Source organism: Chlamydotis macqueenii, chromosome 6 (genome assembly GCF_036417535.1).
Source record: "Chlamydotis macqueenii isolate bChlMac1 chromosome 6, bChlMac1.mat, whole genome shotgun sequence".
Classification (NCBI taxonomy): Eukaryota; Metazoa; Chordata; class Aves; order Otidiformes; family Otididae; genus Chlamydotis; species Chlamydotis macqueenii.
This window is the reverse complement of record NC_141561.1, coordinates 7469574-7484557: the sequence shown is the minus strand read 5'-3', so window position 1 is coordinate 7484557 and position 14984 is coordinate 7469574. Positions and strand designations below refer to the sequence as shown.

The window sequence follows — 14984 nt, the reverse complement described above, 5'->3', positions numbered from 1 at the left end:
CAGGGGCTAGAGCATTTTCCTCCAATAAAGCTGTATCAAGTAGAAATCTGTGGGTTTTTTAGGACAAAGAAGAGTTAAATTTCTTTAAAGAAAAATCTTGTTACATAAATTGTTCTCTATGCTGCCTGTGTTTTACTTGAGGTAAATTCTGATGACAAAAGGGATGAGACAGACAAAGAGCACTTTGGCTGCTGTTTAACTGTCTTGCTTCTTCAAAAGCAATTGCATGAGGCCAATTACAAAGTCAGTATGCTTTAACTCTGATACTTTTTGCTTTCTTCTCTCATTAAAGTGTGGCCCCTTGTAAAGGCTGAATAAACTTGAAAAATCCCTCACTGATCTTTTAAACTGCTGAAGAGATTATTTCTCTAATCATACACTGAGAATACAAACATCATGCAACAGTTTTTCTAGGCACTTAGTTAAAGATGGCTTTGTTACCTAAGGTCTCTTTGCTGGAAAAGTCCAATTAGGTTCATGCCCTAGAAAAGGTGTACTTACAACTCTTTAACTGAGAAAAAGAATGCTTAAAACTTGAAGAATTTTTTCTCCTAAGCATAACCCTGAAAGCTCTTCAGCTGACTTTCACTAGATGTACTTCAACTTGCAGTTACGTACTGTCAGAAAAAAAAAGTGTGTAGTGTGTGGATGTGCTTTATGAACTTATTGTTGCCTTTTGGCATTCAAGGGTTGGGGGACAAACAGACAAAGTACAAAAAGTAAAGTTTCACCAAGAAAGAGATAAATGTATTTATTTGAAGTAACCATAAAGAAAGCAACATAACCAGTCCAAAATAACCAGCATCTCTGCAGTCTTGTTACGGAGAATGTGCCTGTAGCATTTCCCAGGAACTACCTCTGACCATTGGTAATATTTATTTTTCCTTAGCATGAATAAGTTGTTAATACAAGCTGATTTAAGTAAAAACAGATTTCAACAGACATTAATTCTGAATGCCGAAGTCCTGTAACTCAGGCCCAGTGCCAACAGTAGGCCTTTTGTGTAGGACAGTTTTAGAAGAGACAAATCACATAAGATTTTTTTTTGTCATAATATATATCAGCCTGTATTTTCTGCAGCAATTTTGAGATATGAACAAAGAAAATAATTAGTTAAACTAAGGTATCACCTTGGTCCAGAATGTCCCCACTACACCTGAACCCTGTCAGTCCACAGAACTTCCTCAAATGCTTGCAGCTATAACAGTGCTGTAACAGCAAAACAGTAATACTGCAACTTGCATGGGGGTTTACCTACAGAAATTCAGCTTCGAACCACAGGGTCATAAAAATAGAACCATGATCAGGTACCCTCTGAGAATCAGTGTTATAAATGGTGTATTGGTTTTAATTCCATGTTTTCTTCATTCTAGACTACAAATATTTAATTTTTTAAAAATCAGTGCAAGAGGAAAACAGTGTAGCTGTATTGCTTTCCGAGTTATGACATAACTGAATAGATTTTGCACTTTACATCTTGACAAAAAATTTTGTGATATCGCAGCCGTACTTTGTAGCTAAAGAACGTCTCTTCATCTGGCTTCTTTCCTTGGCCTGTCTTGCAGTTCTCTGCAGAAGAGAAAGACAGCTCTGTTCAGTAAGCATTGTTACTTGGCAACAGTGTGCTCGATGGGAAAGCATTAGCCCACAGTTTAACTTCAGTCTAGTTTTGCAGTAGACAAGATAATAAAATGCAAATGGCTATTAAGGTGACATTTTCACAAATCCTGAGGAAACTGTTGTAACAGGTTAATGCTCCGCTTCATCTTCACAGTACAGGATGGAGGGGCTGAGACCACAGGGGTTGTTCACCCAGAGATGCTGGAGGGGAGGAGGTGGCTCATTATGGGCTGCTACTGCCTGCAGGAGGGGCTGGGGAGGAGAACCAAGCCCTGCCTGGGACAGCGAGACAGCACAGGACTGCACACAGTGGCGCCGAGTGAGCCACGCTGAGCCTGGGGCCAGGCGACCTTTGCTCCCGGGGTCCCTGCGCCCAGAATACTTCTGTGGTGTGGTAAATGCCACCCTGGCGCGCATTCCACACCATTTCCCCGTGAGAGGGTGAGGATTTCCGCCCAGACCGTACTGACCTCCCTATGGCAGACCGTACACAGAGTCTGAAGGTTTTCCAGGGAGCACTGTCCTCCTCCACTGTAAACGGGCCTGATGTGGTCTGCCTGCCAGAACTGCCCTTCCGTGGGGTTCGTTATAATTTCATTCAACTGCAATAAACAAAGGACATGACACCGCAAGCATTAGATACTGTTTCTCAGCTACATGTATGTCCTGCCCTAAGAACAAGAAGGTAATTCAAGGAAGTAGCTAGTTTTCATCAAGAGAAATAAAAAGTGTTCACATTTTTTTTTTGGTCGCTCCCACTGCACAAGCAAACAACTGTAAATTTAGCCAGCGTATTTTCACCTGGCCTGCAGCACGCTGAAGCACATTGAAGGGGATCCAGGAAAAACAGAATGAAAAGGTTCCATTTTCTTGATTGGTACAGTAAATTGTCTTCAATGCCATTTTATCAAGTACTGATATTGAAAAGAAATGTACACAAATAAAAATGCACAACAGCTTGAAGAAGTGGAGTCCAGGCATTTGTTATTTAAATCTTCAGTTGAGACAGTGGGAATGGTAATAAGGAGCACTGAGAAACCTTAGGTGATCAAGCCCTGTGTCAGCTTTCAAAAAGGTAACTGGAACATGACACAGACCTGCGCTCACTTAGCAGGCTGGAAGAAACCCTCACTCCACGAGACTTCTCAGCTCAGTCTTTTGCATGTGCACCACCTTATTTTAAGAAGTGCAGGCAAAGCTCATCTCATGCAGATGACAAGTGCCAGTAAATTACTTTTTCTTTGGCAAATTTCTATGGGTGGCTGCAGGATTTATTTAAACAATTTAGAACCAGCAACTTCAAAAGGAGAATTTAAACTTCGCAGCACAAAATGAAATAGCATTTTAGTTTCTGAATAAAAATATCACTTCATGTAGGCATGTTCTCTCTCCCTGCTCTGCTGCCTTCACGTCAGCCAAAACGCGGTCAGAGCCACAGTGGAATGGTGGCAGTTTGTAATGCGTTTTGAGGAGATACAGAGAGGAGCTGTGACAACTGGCTTTTGTGAAGCTCCCACCAAACCTTCTGCAAAGTTAATAGACTACGTCCATTCTTTAATTACTTCATAACCAGGAAGGTTGTTAAAAGTGCACTCCCAGTAAATCTGGCTGCAAGAGTCACACCCCTAAGGAATCTGAATTCTCATGCTTGTGCCTTTCAGCAATGAAAAATGCGTTAGAACACATTGGGGTTGTTTGTGTTTAAGTTTGTTTTTTCTTATTCTGTTGCTAAGTTAACCTTTGATCTTCAACCTGTAAGAAGAACATTTTGGATTTCTCTGAACTATCTGCTTCAGGAATACACAGATTAGCTGTTCCTGCTTAAAAATTGCTATTATTACCTGCGCAAGTGGAAGGTGAGACATCCAAGAACTCTCCAGAAGTTTCTTACGCTGACTCTTGGGTGCATTTCTGATGCTGAGATAAAGCTCCTGGGCGTTTTGATGACAAAACTGGCAAACACCGTGCTCAATTTCAAACACTTTAGTCCTCAGGTAGCTCTGACTGGAGCGAATCAAGAAGTCCTCCTGGCAGGCGTGAGAGCAGAATCGCGTGTCCCAAGCACGGGCCTGGCAGCCCGGGTCCGGCTGAGCTGTTGGCTGTTGGCAGCTGAGGCAGAGCGGGTTCCCTTGGCTGTCCAAGGCTTGCAAGTAGCCTTTGGATGGGGAGGGGCCTTCAGCTTCGGTCTGCTCTGAATGAGGAACTGAGAGGCCTTTTCCATTTTTTGAAAGCAGCCTGTTTATAGAGAACAAAGTACAGTTGTTAATAAAGGAAGTATTCAGCAAACAATTCAGTAGGTTTTTATGCACTGTACATTTCCACTAGATGATATAATTTATACTCTGAAATACTAATTTCAGTTGAAATAATGTCTTATCTTGGTCGGGTTGATACCTGCACAGTGCGATAATTTACTTCATTTCAGTTTCTATTTAAACAACATTTGATAATACAACAGATTTTTCCTTTGCACATCTTACTACATTTACACATGCACAGTGAATTATTAGCTGAAATAATGCTGTATTTATAAAGAAACGGTGGCTTCTCTCAGGCATGTACACATATAAATGTAAAACGTTTCAGCCCGCTCTGCAACAGAAGTAAAAAGTGAGAGGAAACATTCTGGTTTCTCTACACAACTTTCACAGCTACCTAGCAGTTTCCTGCTCTAAACAAGGCTTAGCTCCAGGCAGGACACACACTGCTTGTTTAATGAAATTCTTAGAAAATGCCCTTTTAATCTAGAATTTTCATGTTCTTTTCTCCCTTTTTCTAAATTTTGAAGCAAAATAAAAGAAAATGTAGTGCCCCCAATTTGCTGTTGACCTCAGAAGCAGGCCTGAGCTAATGTTCTTTTTTATCCCTTAACTGAATGATGCAACTGTTTTCTTGTTCCACTTTAATCAGACTCAGTTAATTAGCAGCTATATCAGCAGACAACAGATGTAATCTAAATTGTTACAAGAATAAACAGAGCTCATTAGCACTACAGCAAGTTTCTTACCTAAACACTGTACTTAGCAAGGTAAACACTCATAGCAAATAATTTTGCTACCTTAAAAAAATCTGAGGAGAAACAGCTTAATCACCTGATTGCATTAATGAACTTACTTTGTGGAATGATCTGATTGTTCAATAGAAGCATTTTCATTCTTCAGACAAACCCCACTTTCTTTTGAGATGAGGCGAACGCTGCCCCCACTGCTGCTGGCTTTGCTCAGTGAGGCTGCTGCTACATCCTCCTTGGTCACATACCTAAAATAATTCAAAATTCTGTCAATGTACTACGAAGGGAACAATTTCCTTCAAAGAATACTCACTATTGGCTGCAGCAAAATTGGTATGGCACATTCTCTTAAAACAGCTCTCATTTCCTGGATGAGAAAGGAATAAAGGTTGGGAAAACATACGTCACCATAATACTTACATATTACATATTTTTTTTGAAAAACAGATTCAGCCTGCAAACAGATAAGCTGTCCTGTACATAACTATGAAAATTAAAGCAATTTGATACTGCCTGACAATGAAATCTGAAAGACATTTTGTTTCAGTTAGATGAAGTCTCACTGACACTCTAGCTAATGCTTTACAGGAAGCTTCACAAGCTCTGGAGGACTCCTTCCTCCCTAGTTTATGTTTGAACTTACTTCTTTATTTTAATGTGAAAACATAGAAAACATCACTGCTATTAAGGAAAACTCTTAAAATCCCTTTGCTCTGATCATTCTCCCAAAACTCACTATTCAGACAACGTCTCATAAGTACACCTCTCTGCGTATCCCAAATCCTATGTAGCACCTTAGAAGACCGCTGTAGGTTACAGTAGATTTTTCTAACACAGTTCACAGCTGGATCTTTCCTACTTTTATGGGAGGGAACAACAAAGCAACAGGCTTACTGCCTGCTGCTACTCCTTATATTACTGGAATTACAAACTATTATTTTACTTGAATTCTCACCTACAGCCAAAATAGTCGCCCTGCAGAATTTAACAGTAGGGACTGAGAGGAATAAAAAGGTTTTAGATCGTTTGCAGAGGCACCTTGGGGAGTTAACCTGTACACATGAGAAGTTTTGTGGAGAGCAATGACAACCCTGAAGCTGCAAATGTCTCTCAGGGAAAACAGCATGCGAGAAAAAGGAAAGTAAGTAGAAAAAAAAAAAAAAAAAAAGGTAAATTTAGATTTTAACAAGGATTAAACATCAGCCCTTTTCAGCGATACTCAGCAAGGAAAACAATAGTTTTGAGAAATGTCATCCACAAACAATTACTTAAATAAAAATGAGTATCAGAAAGGGTTGGAGTCGGCTGTGATTTATGAATAAGCATTATATCATTGCTGGCAACTAATGATTTATTCCTGCTTCCAGGTGGGGAAAACACCACGGTTCTTTGACCTTTACTTCTCTTTTGAGTCCCAGAGGTCATGATTTTTCCTCAAAAATATTTGGCAAGTTCCAGATGTTTAAATACGCAGCGCACCGAAGCCAGAACAGCTGCTGAACGCGACACAGTGCCGGACACGGAAGCAGACACTTCCATTTCAACAGATTTACCACCGTGCTCGGTTGCCTGCGTTTGTCACTATGCCACAAGCACCCATGGAGCACTCAGTTTACAGTCCCAGCATCATTCCACTGAAAGCTACAATAAACGTATCAAACTTCCTGCAGCAATTAATAAAAATAAGAAAAGTTAAAAACCACGTACCTTTTGGTGCTGCTGACCACTGACTGCTTTTTAGACAACTCCTCTGCAGCATGAATAGGACTGCAAAATATCTGACCGCTTTTTCTGACAATCTTCTGTTTCATTGCTGTTAGGTGACTCCATTCTTTCACAAACCTCAGTATCTGGTAGAGAATGCTACTGTCAGCAGAATGACAGGCATTACACAGAACTACTTAATTACAGTGAAAGAGCGCTATGAATTAATACATTTAAAACTGGAAGAAAACAGCTATTAGTAGAAACAGTCCCTTCAAGGCATTTTTCATACAAGCTGCAAACTCCCACCGTCACCTACTGAAGAAATGTGACAGCTTTGGTACTGTCAAAAAGAACGGTTTTGCTACGATAGGTGTGTTAATCCAGAAGGTAGAAAATAAGGCTGGAAATGGCCTTTACTAATCTAAGCCGTGGCGACAGGAGAAAGGTCTCTTGATAAAAATCTCAGGTAAATCCTTCTTGTGTAAGCAAGACTTTGCCGATGGAAAAAACAGAGATGTAAAAGAGTTTTCTTCTTACAGCGGCCATTCTCCCTGTTGCAGCAAGCCTCTCAGAAAGGGAAAGTTCACTCCTGTTACTTGAATCGCATTTATAATCAGGTTTACGAACAACTTTTCTTCTTTCCTCTAACCTTCCGAAACACACTTACCACTGGATTAACAGCCTGGTGTGTACAGCCCCTAACGTCAGCCTGGAAGGCTTAGCTACAGGTGAACTGGAAGAGCTGTTTCATTCAACTAGATATCAGTCCCTTTCTCACAAGAGTTTTCCAGCTATTAAAATTTTAACAGAATCACTGATGTACTTGCTTCGAGCTTCTCTTATTCCTTTACAATAACAGAGTGTCAGAAAAACATATCTAATAAAAATTATTGTAGTAAATTAGCAATTAATGGCATAAGAAATCAGATCACCAAATTATCCTAATTACGCATCTGTTTTTATGGCAGTGCTGTCATCCTCTTTTCTGTGGCATTTCAGAGCAGCACACAAAGATCTGACTAGCAGAGACATGCTTTAGCATCACAATACTCAAAGGGCAACAGTTTTGAGCAGTTTAACCTGCAATTCATCATCTTTCACAGTAATCTCAAATTGAGACATCCACAGGATCCAGAGGAAAAACTGAGGAACTCTTGAAGAAAGTATTCCCAAAAAAATATTGAGAACATAGATAATATTGATCACTTTTTCCTTATTTTGCATTTAGAATTTGAAAGTATAATAAAATAAAGAGGCTCATGAGAACTTAATTTCTGGTACTGAATCTAATATTTTTTCCTCAGGCTGGGAAGCCACAAAAAAAAAACCTCCCAAACTTTGATGCTGTAAACTGTCAGGACTGGTATGATTATCAATCTCCTTAATAACTATCACCACAGGACAGTGAGGAAGTGAAGGAAAAACCATTCCTATGTAGGAATTTAGAATTTATAATGTGGCTGCTTGCTCTAGCATATGTGTAGGGGAAAAATTATTTCATCCAATCTTCATCTCTACAACAGAAAATAAGTGACAGTAAGAACTGAACAAGTGGCTCGGGTTGTGGGGTTTTTTCCTTTCCATTTTTCCACTCTTTTCCTAACCTATTACCTGTAACAGTCAGTATCATGCTAAACATAGTTCTGAACACGGACTATGGGAAGAATAAACACATTGCGCAGTAGGGACTTAACTGTGACTTCAGTTTTACCCAGAAACAAACTTCCATACTTCAAGACACGGCTATCTGTCTTACGAACTTAAGTTCCAACCTTGCTGGAGAACCTACCAAAAAGAATCAGTTTTGTTCCTACATGATAGAATCTGATTTTCCAAATTATATTTCTCTTTAAATGGAGAACACAGTTAAGAAAACTATGTTAAGCGGGTAATATTGCACATCCGATTTAAATTCTGTTTTTCCTTGAGTGCTTGGCTTTGCAGTGTTAATGTTCTCCTCAAACAACATTATGAATGTGATCTTTATTACTTCATTAACTGAAGCTACATGTCTCCGTGGAGCTGTGCCCTACACTGCTTTGAAAATTGTTAGAAGACCAAAGGAAGAAGCAAGAGAGGAGGCCTGCTCAGAACTGCAGCTCCGATACGATCTAGCACATTGCTATTCATTATGCGTCCTGTTTAATTCATAACCTTTAAAATGCTGTTTTGTTGACTTATGAGCGTTAGTAACTAATCCTGTAGAAGTTAACCGATGCCTAGTTAATTCCATCTATTGAAATGTTAACAGGAGGCATGAGAATTTGCCAAAGTAACAGACTGCGTAATTAATATTCACATCAACATTTATAAGATCTGCTTGCACTGATGAAACTGTGCCTAGATCCCAAAGCCTAGAAGTGTTCCGCACTTATTTTTAAAAAATAAGTCAAAGCATTCTATATTAAATATTATATTACGGTGCCAGTAGAACTTGTTCTTACCAACAAACGATTTCGTTTATGCTGGAAAGTCTCTGGCAAATCCTCCCAGTTATCCAGCTGTATGTCTAATGGAATGAAATTATGATTCAGTGGTTCACCATCCTAGACAAGCAAACAGTTTTGTTTACAGATGCAATGTAGCACAATCTAGAAAAAACACTATTTGTTTCAAGACTTTTCCAGAAAAAAAACCCCAAAGCCACAGCTGTATAATACCACAGATGCAAGAAATACGATCCACATTAATACATCTAAAAGTAAACAGAGTGAAAATTTTAACTTTGAAAATATGTGAATTTTTTTCTTTGCAAATAGTTCAGACACACAAACTGCCTTAAATTAAGAAACTGAAATTATAATCCTCTTGACTGAATTTCCAAGGGACATGAATGATTTCAGACTGGAGAATGTCACTTCATTACAATTTAAAATCAGAGTCTTAGAGCATTGTTTATTACACTTAACTTTTGTTTTTTTTAATAAATGTCTGAACAAGTTCTATTCCACTGCATTTTTAAGGAACAAGTTGTCCCAGTGGGTACATACGAACCAGGAGCTTATTGAGAATTCACAAACATTCAAGAGAATGAATCAAAGCAGAATTCCCCAGTGTCTCATGGTTCAGCAAAAAGATTTTGCGCAGTATCCGGCATAATGAATTTCTGATCCAAGCCAAAAAAACCCAGACCAATACACAGTGCCCAAATACCATCCAAAATGCAGTAAAATGTGTGAAGCTAGGAAGCAGTGTACATTTCAAGTATATTAAATGAGTTTTCAGATAGAAGGCAACATTCTTTTTGACTTTTTTTTTCCAGCTGTATCAGTTATCCTAATAAAAAAGTATTATTTCAAAGACTTGCCCTCAGTTATTTGTGATGCTTTGCAGTTGCACCTGAATACAGACTCATTCAGCAGCTTCAAAGAAATCTTCTCACTGAACTTTTCTATCCCTTAAAAGAAGGCACTGATTCCCCTGATTCCCCCTTAAAAAGTGATCTGGAAAATTATCCAACTGTTAAGTTCTGTATTCCCATTACCATTGCAGATTAATTGTAATGGGATTTTTTCAGGAATTTACTAACTTACAGACAGCACCAATGTCTAGCTTTCTTAAAATGTGGCGACAATATTTTATTTACTTACTCTGTCAGGATTCACTAATTTTTATTTTAATTCTTCTATTAAAATATTTTGTCATAAGACACTATAATAAAAAAAGGAATCTTAAATAACTATAATTTGCATTTCTAACAGATATCTGAGAACATCTAACGTATTAGCTCCATTTTGTGAGCTAAGAGAAGAGTCAGAAGTTATATATCTAGGGAATTATTACATAATTCCACTGAGAAAAAGAATTAGAATGATAAAATAACTTTTGTACGCTTCAGCTAATACAAAAATACAAGTCTTAATATATTTAAGTAGAAAACATGAAAGTATACATACACATTTCATAAGACAACATTTTATTTTGTAATTTTTAAATTATAATAAGCATGCATATTTCAGGTTTACCTTTGTATAGAGGTGAATTCTATCAGTATTCCTGCTTGCACAAAACATAAGACCGTCATATACTGGAAACGTGTCTGATTTATCTACACCTCCTATAAAGAGAAACAATGTTGACATTAAAAAGTCTTTTTCTTCATTCACATAATTCAGTCTACTCAGAGAGTAAAAAAAATAGAGTAAAAATAATATTATACATGTTTTTAAGAAGTTATTTGTGAAATATCCCCATTTGGTGTACATGCAAACATATTTCTGTATGAATATTGTAAATCCTTTTTATTTTTTCTTCAAATGTTCACCAATTGTGGAACAAAACCCAGGAGAATATATACCACATGAGGATTCTGTATCTAATTCCAAAACAAGATAATAAGATACACAGCTCAAGAAGCAAGCTGTTAAAATCTTTATGAATTTTATTTTTCTGTTTCTTCTGAATTACCCATCGTCTGTGGCTGTCCTGAACACAAGTGAATGACACCATAAGTTTCAATAAAACCATACAGGTTCACAGTTTCTTGTCTGACATAGTTTTTTTATGTCAGCTAAAACCCCTGTATTGCTTCAGGAGTTGCATAGAAAGGCTGGGTTTATCCATCATCAAAATCCAATAAACATCCCAGGCTAAAATGAGAAAAGCGTGCTAGCGTATGTACTCCTGTCTATCTTTCAAATGTGTAGGTTTTAATTTAATTTTTTTTAATTTAATTTTTTTATTTTTCATGCCAGAGGCATTTAATACAGTTTTGCAATGGGATATAATCTTTCTTTCTTAGGAGTCTCACTTCACCTTCTCCACACTGTTTTTCACTTTCTTCATTTTCAATTTCAACAGTTCCCTGTTCGCGGGTTTCAACAAACTGCTGGATCACCGTTTCCCCCAAATCTTCAGTATTGCACACCACACTCTCTTCATTTTTTCTGGAGCCCTTTGACACATCTTCCTCAGTTTGGCTAGTGGGAGCTTCACTATTTCTCTCAACTATAGATGAAGAAACAAGAAAAGCAATTATTTATGCTACCCGTGCAAAAAGGAACTTAATCAATACACACCTGGAGACAGGACTATGTAACCCAAATACAAAGAAATTGCATTTTATTCTCTAATTGGTGCAACCACTTAGGAAACTAGAGCTACCCTTAGTATTAGGAGTATAAACACACAGATCAAAGTTTTCCATTTATGCAATTTCATGCAGCCAGTTTAATGTCAAAATATATGCAATCAATAATGCAGTTAGGTATTCTATATTATATACAGTTATTGTGTACCATAAACACACAAAATAGTTTTCCAGGCATTGATCTATGTCTGTGAAATTCACAAGTTGTTCTTACTCAAACAAAACAGAGATTTAAATAAAATTTAAAAAAAAAAAAAGAAAGAAAAAGATCTTTAATCTTTGCTTTGCAAATGAAATGGCAGATGTGGGGATAGATTTATAAAAATCTTTTATTAAGTTTCCAGGTAGATTAAGTAAATTTAATAAAAGACATCTACTCTGACCTACTGGAGCAAGAAATGCTGTATTTTCCAGGTAGTGTCTCTCACGACAAATATACAACACCCAAGTTAATGAAACATCTATACCATATCATTTAGTTTTGACAGGTAGAGAAAAAGTTTGCCATTTAATTGGACTCAGAATAACCATAAACCTCAAGGAAAAGGAAAGCTACATTTGCTGCAAAGAAAACTGAGCACTTATTTTTCCTCACTGGATATATATCCTGTTAACATTTATCTGAATTTTCCATTTGTTTCAAATTAGAATAAAGTAAAAAATCCTTGAGGAAAGCAAAATTAAGAAGGATCACTTCAGTGGTATCTATTCACATAAAGACACCATTCTTCATATTTTGCCCGGATTTGTGTATAGACATATATTCAGAAATACTTTATTTCTATAACTAATCACAACTGGAACAAAAACCGGGTATTTTTCTCTGCAGGCACACATTACTTACCATTACTACTTAGAGGGAAATTGCACATTTCACAGTAAGGGAGCAGTTCATTATTACTATAAGTGCAAACACTGCAGTGCCAAACTTTTTTTAAAGCTGTACTTTTGCTTGAAGTATTTAAGCCACAAGGAAAGACTTCATTGTTTTTTTCTGAAAACAAAGAGGGCTTTTTTCCAGTCAAAGAGTTTTTCTTTTTCTTACTGGAGTTGACTGGACTAGATCCACCTACGCTTCTTGCTCGTTTAGCTTCAGGTTCACAGGTACTTTCATGGCAAATTGTATCCACATCACTTATTCTTGATGAATCCAAGTTTTCATTGCTATTCTCTGCATCCTCTTCTTTCGTGACTTCAGAAGATTCTGAATCATTATGTGATGACTCATCACCAGGAAACATTTTGCGTTTCTTTTCAGTGGAGGATTTTGGGGAAAAGAAAGAACGTATGTCATGCTGTCTTTCCTTTTCAAACTAGGAAAGAGGAAAGAAATATGTAAACCCCACTTATAATTACTGCACCAGAAGCCATTAAAATTATGATTTTGCTCCATTAATACTCCTCACTAAAACAAGAAGCTATTTTTAGTTTGGTGAGGGAAACAAAAGCTATCTTCCTTTAAGAACAAAGAGCTGGCAGAAAGAGCAATTCCACATTCCTCTTCCATTTTGTAGGAAACATTTTCAATATTCTCAGGAAAATTCTGAAATAGCACTATCAGAAAAGAAATACACAGAACTGGTATGCCATGTGCCTTTTTTTGATGACGCCTATTACACAGAAAGGTTTTTAAAAATAACAGCCAATTAAATTCAGGACTGCTAATTAAGTGGTAATTTAAACAGAAATTATTTGGTCTTATCTGACTCTGAGGGTGCGTTAGTCACCTAAACATAACATAAGGACCCATCAGAAACCTGTAGATGACACTTATACCCAGAAGCACACTTTCCTCAATTTAATCTAATTTTTAAAATGGAATTTACACTTTTTTCCCCACTTGTTTAGTGTTTCTCCATTAGTAAAGTCTGCAGTGCACAGAAAGCTTAAGTGAATAACGGTTATTATATTTTTAAATGAAAGAAAACAGAAAAACTTAGGTTTCAAGTCTTACATGTGTAAATAAAAGTTCATTTTTGGTATCATCTAGACTTTCATTTGGGGTCCAGGTCTCAGCAAAACTCAGAAAATCCCATTTCTCCTTATCACCTTCTTCAGCCTGCATTTTCTCTTTCTTGCCATTCAAAGTGCTGCCTGTAACTTTGGCCTGCAGAAAGACAACTTGCATCAAGTTTGCATCAAGTTTCCAAGGAATTCACATGTCGGAACAAGTTTATTTACCTATATTCACTCAATGTGCTGCCCTTGCAAATTTAATTCAGCATTTGCAAAGTAAGAAACCCTGTATTAAGTACAAATAACTGAAGTGATTAAAACTATTCCTCTTCCTGCAGCCATTTCTGCAAGAATAACAATAAGTAGCATACATGAACACACTATGACTTGTGAAAAGGTGTACACAAAATGTCAGCATTTATTAAAGTTAAAGATAATATATGCATCGTGTACATCTCTTACAGTCTTTACATGTTTTGCTTGGCATGTGGAAACAAAGGCAGAATTAATTGAAAGAAGCAGTTTAGTGACAGAACTCTTGTATGGTAAATTGTTGCTAAAATTTTGAGACCTATCTGTGTCATGTTTAAGGAGACTCTTAATGTATTGGACTGAGATTTTTTCCAGAGGTATCTACAGGAATTAGAACACAGAGTTTCATACCCCAACTGAATGTAAAATACAGTTTGCACTACCTACATTCTTTAAGCTGGGATTACTTTCAAGCAGAGGAGGAATATACTGGCAAAAGAACAGCTATCAGTTTCTCTCCTAACTGTATGGACACAAACAATTACACTACTACGACACAGTGGTAGACAAATGCAAGAACAACAACTGTAAGTTGGCATTTGCATCAGAAGAAACCCTGTGTAACCACAATCTTACACAATTTTGACAACTAGAGTTTAAAAGGCAGTTCCTTCTACGTTGACACTTCTGGAAATGTCAGAAAACAAGAGCTGACAGAACACTAATACACTTCAGATATCAAAACAAGACAGTAATGAATGGTATCAAAGGCTACAAAAAGACCAGAAAAGTAAAACAGCCAACTTATTTTTCTTAGTCCTGTGAACTCTCAAAGACCTTACAAGTAAGGAAAGAAAGCAGGATGGAATTACTCCTCCTAACAAGGACTGGGTAACACTCGAGGAAAATGGCAACAGAAGATAAGATCACTAGAATCTCAGGTCTGATGAAGAAGAATTATTTGAGAATGCTTCTGCCTCTCAGAAATGAAGTTTAGTAAGGTATAACATTCATCTAATTAAAAAAAAACCCAAAACAAAGTCAACAAACTCTAGCTCTTATTATTGTGCAAAAAACCTTAAAATTGTAAATTGAACAATCAGAGCAATAAAAGGCTAGAAGAAAGATAAAACGATGATCTCCTGTAGATATGAACCATCCCATTCATCTTGGCAAAGAGTTACCTTATTTATATTTCGATCTTTAAAGGAGAGCAAAAGGCTAGAAGAGACTAATTCAGAACAGACATGGACATTTTAATGATTAGCCATTCTAGGTGTATCAATTTGTCTTACAGCAGGAGAGTGCTCCAGATAAGCAAGAATGTTACTTGGCACATGCCAAGTGCTA

General features: G+C 37.2%; 1 protein-coding gene across 5 annotated transcripts in view; it reads right to left on the bottom strand.

Annotated features, from left to right (window-relative positions):
* Positions 1 to 734: 734 nt before the first annotated feature.
* ZRANB3 (zinc finger RANBP2-type containing 3) overlaps positions 735 to 14984 on the bottom strand; it is a 48866-nt gene continuing 34616 nt past the window's right edge. For 4 of the 5 annotated variants that reach the window (XM_086751121.1, XM_086751122.1, XM_086751124.1 and 1 more), the window contains 9 exons: positions 13381 to 13533; positions 12271 to 12739; positions 11093 to 11284; positions 10303 to 10394; positions 8782 to 8883; positions 6338 to 6480; positions 4735 to 4878; positions 3462 to 3855; positions 1576 to 2222 (listed from right to left, as the gene is read on the bottom strand). In XM_086751121.1, coding sequence (XP_086607247.1) covers positions 1854 to 2222; positions 3462 to 3855; positions 4735 to 4878; positions 6338 to 6480; positions 8782 to 8883; positions 10303 to 10394; positions 11093 to 11284; positions 12271 to 12739; positions 13381 to 13533 — 2058 coding nt within the window. In that variant the 3' untranslated portion in view covers positions 1576 to 1853. The other variant, XM_086751123.1, reaches the window with a different exon arrangement.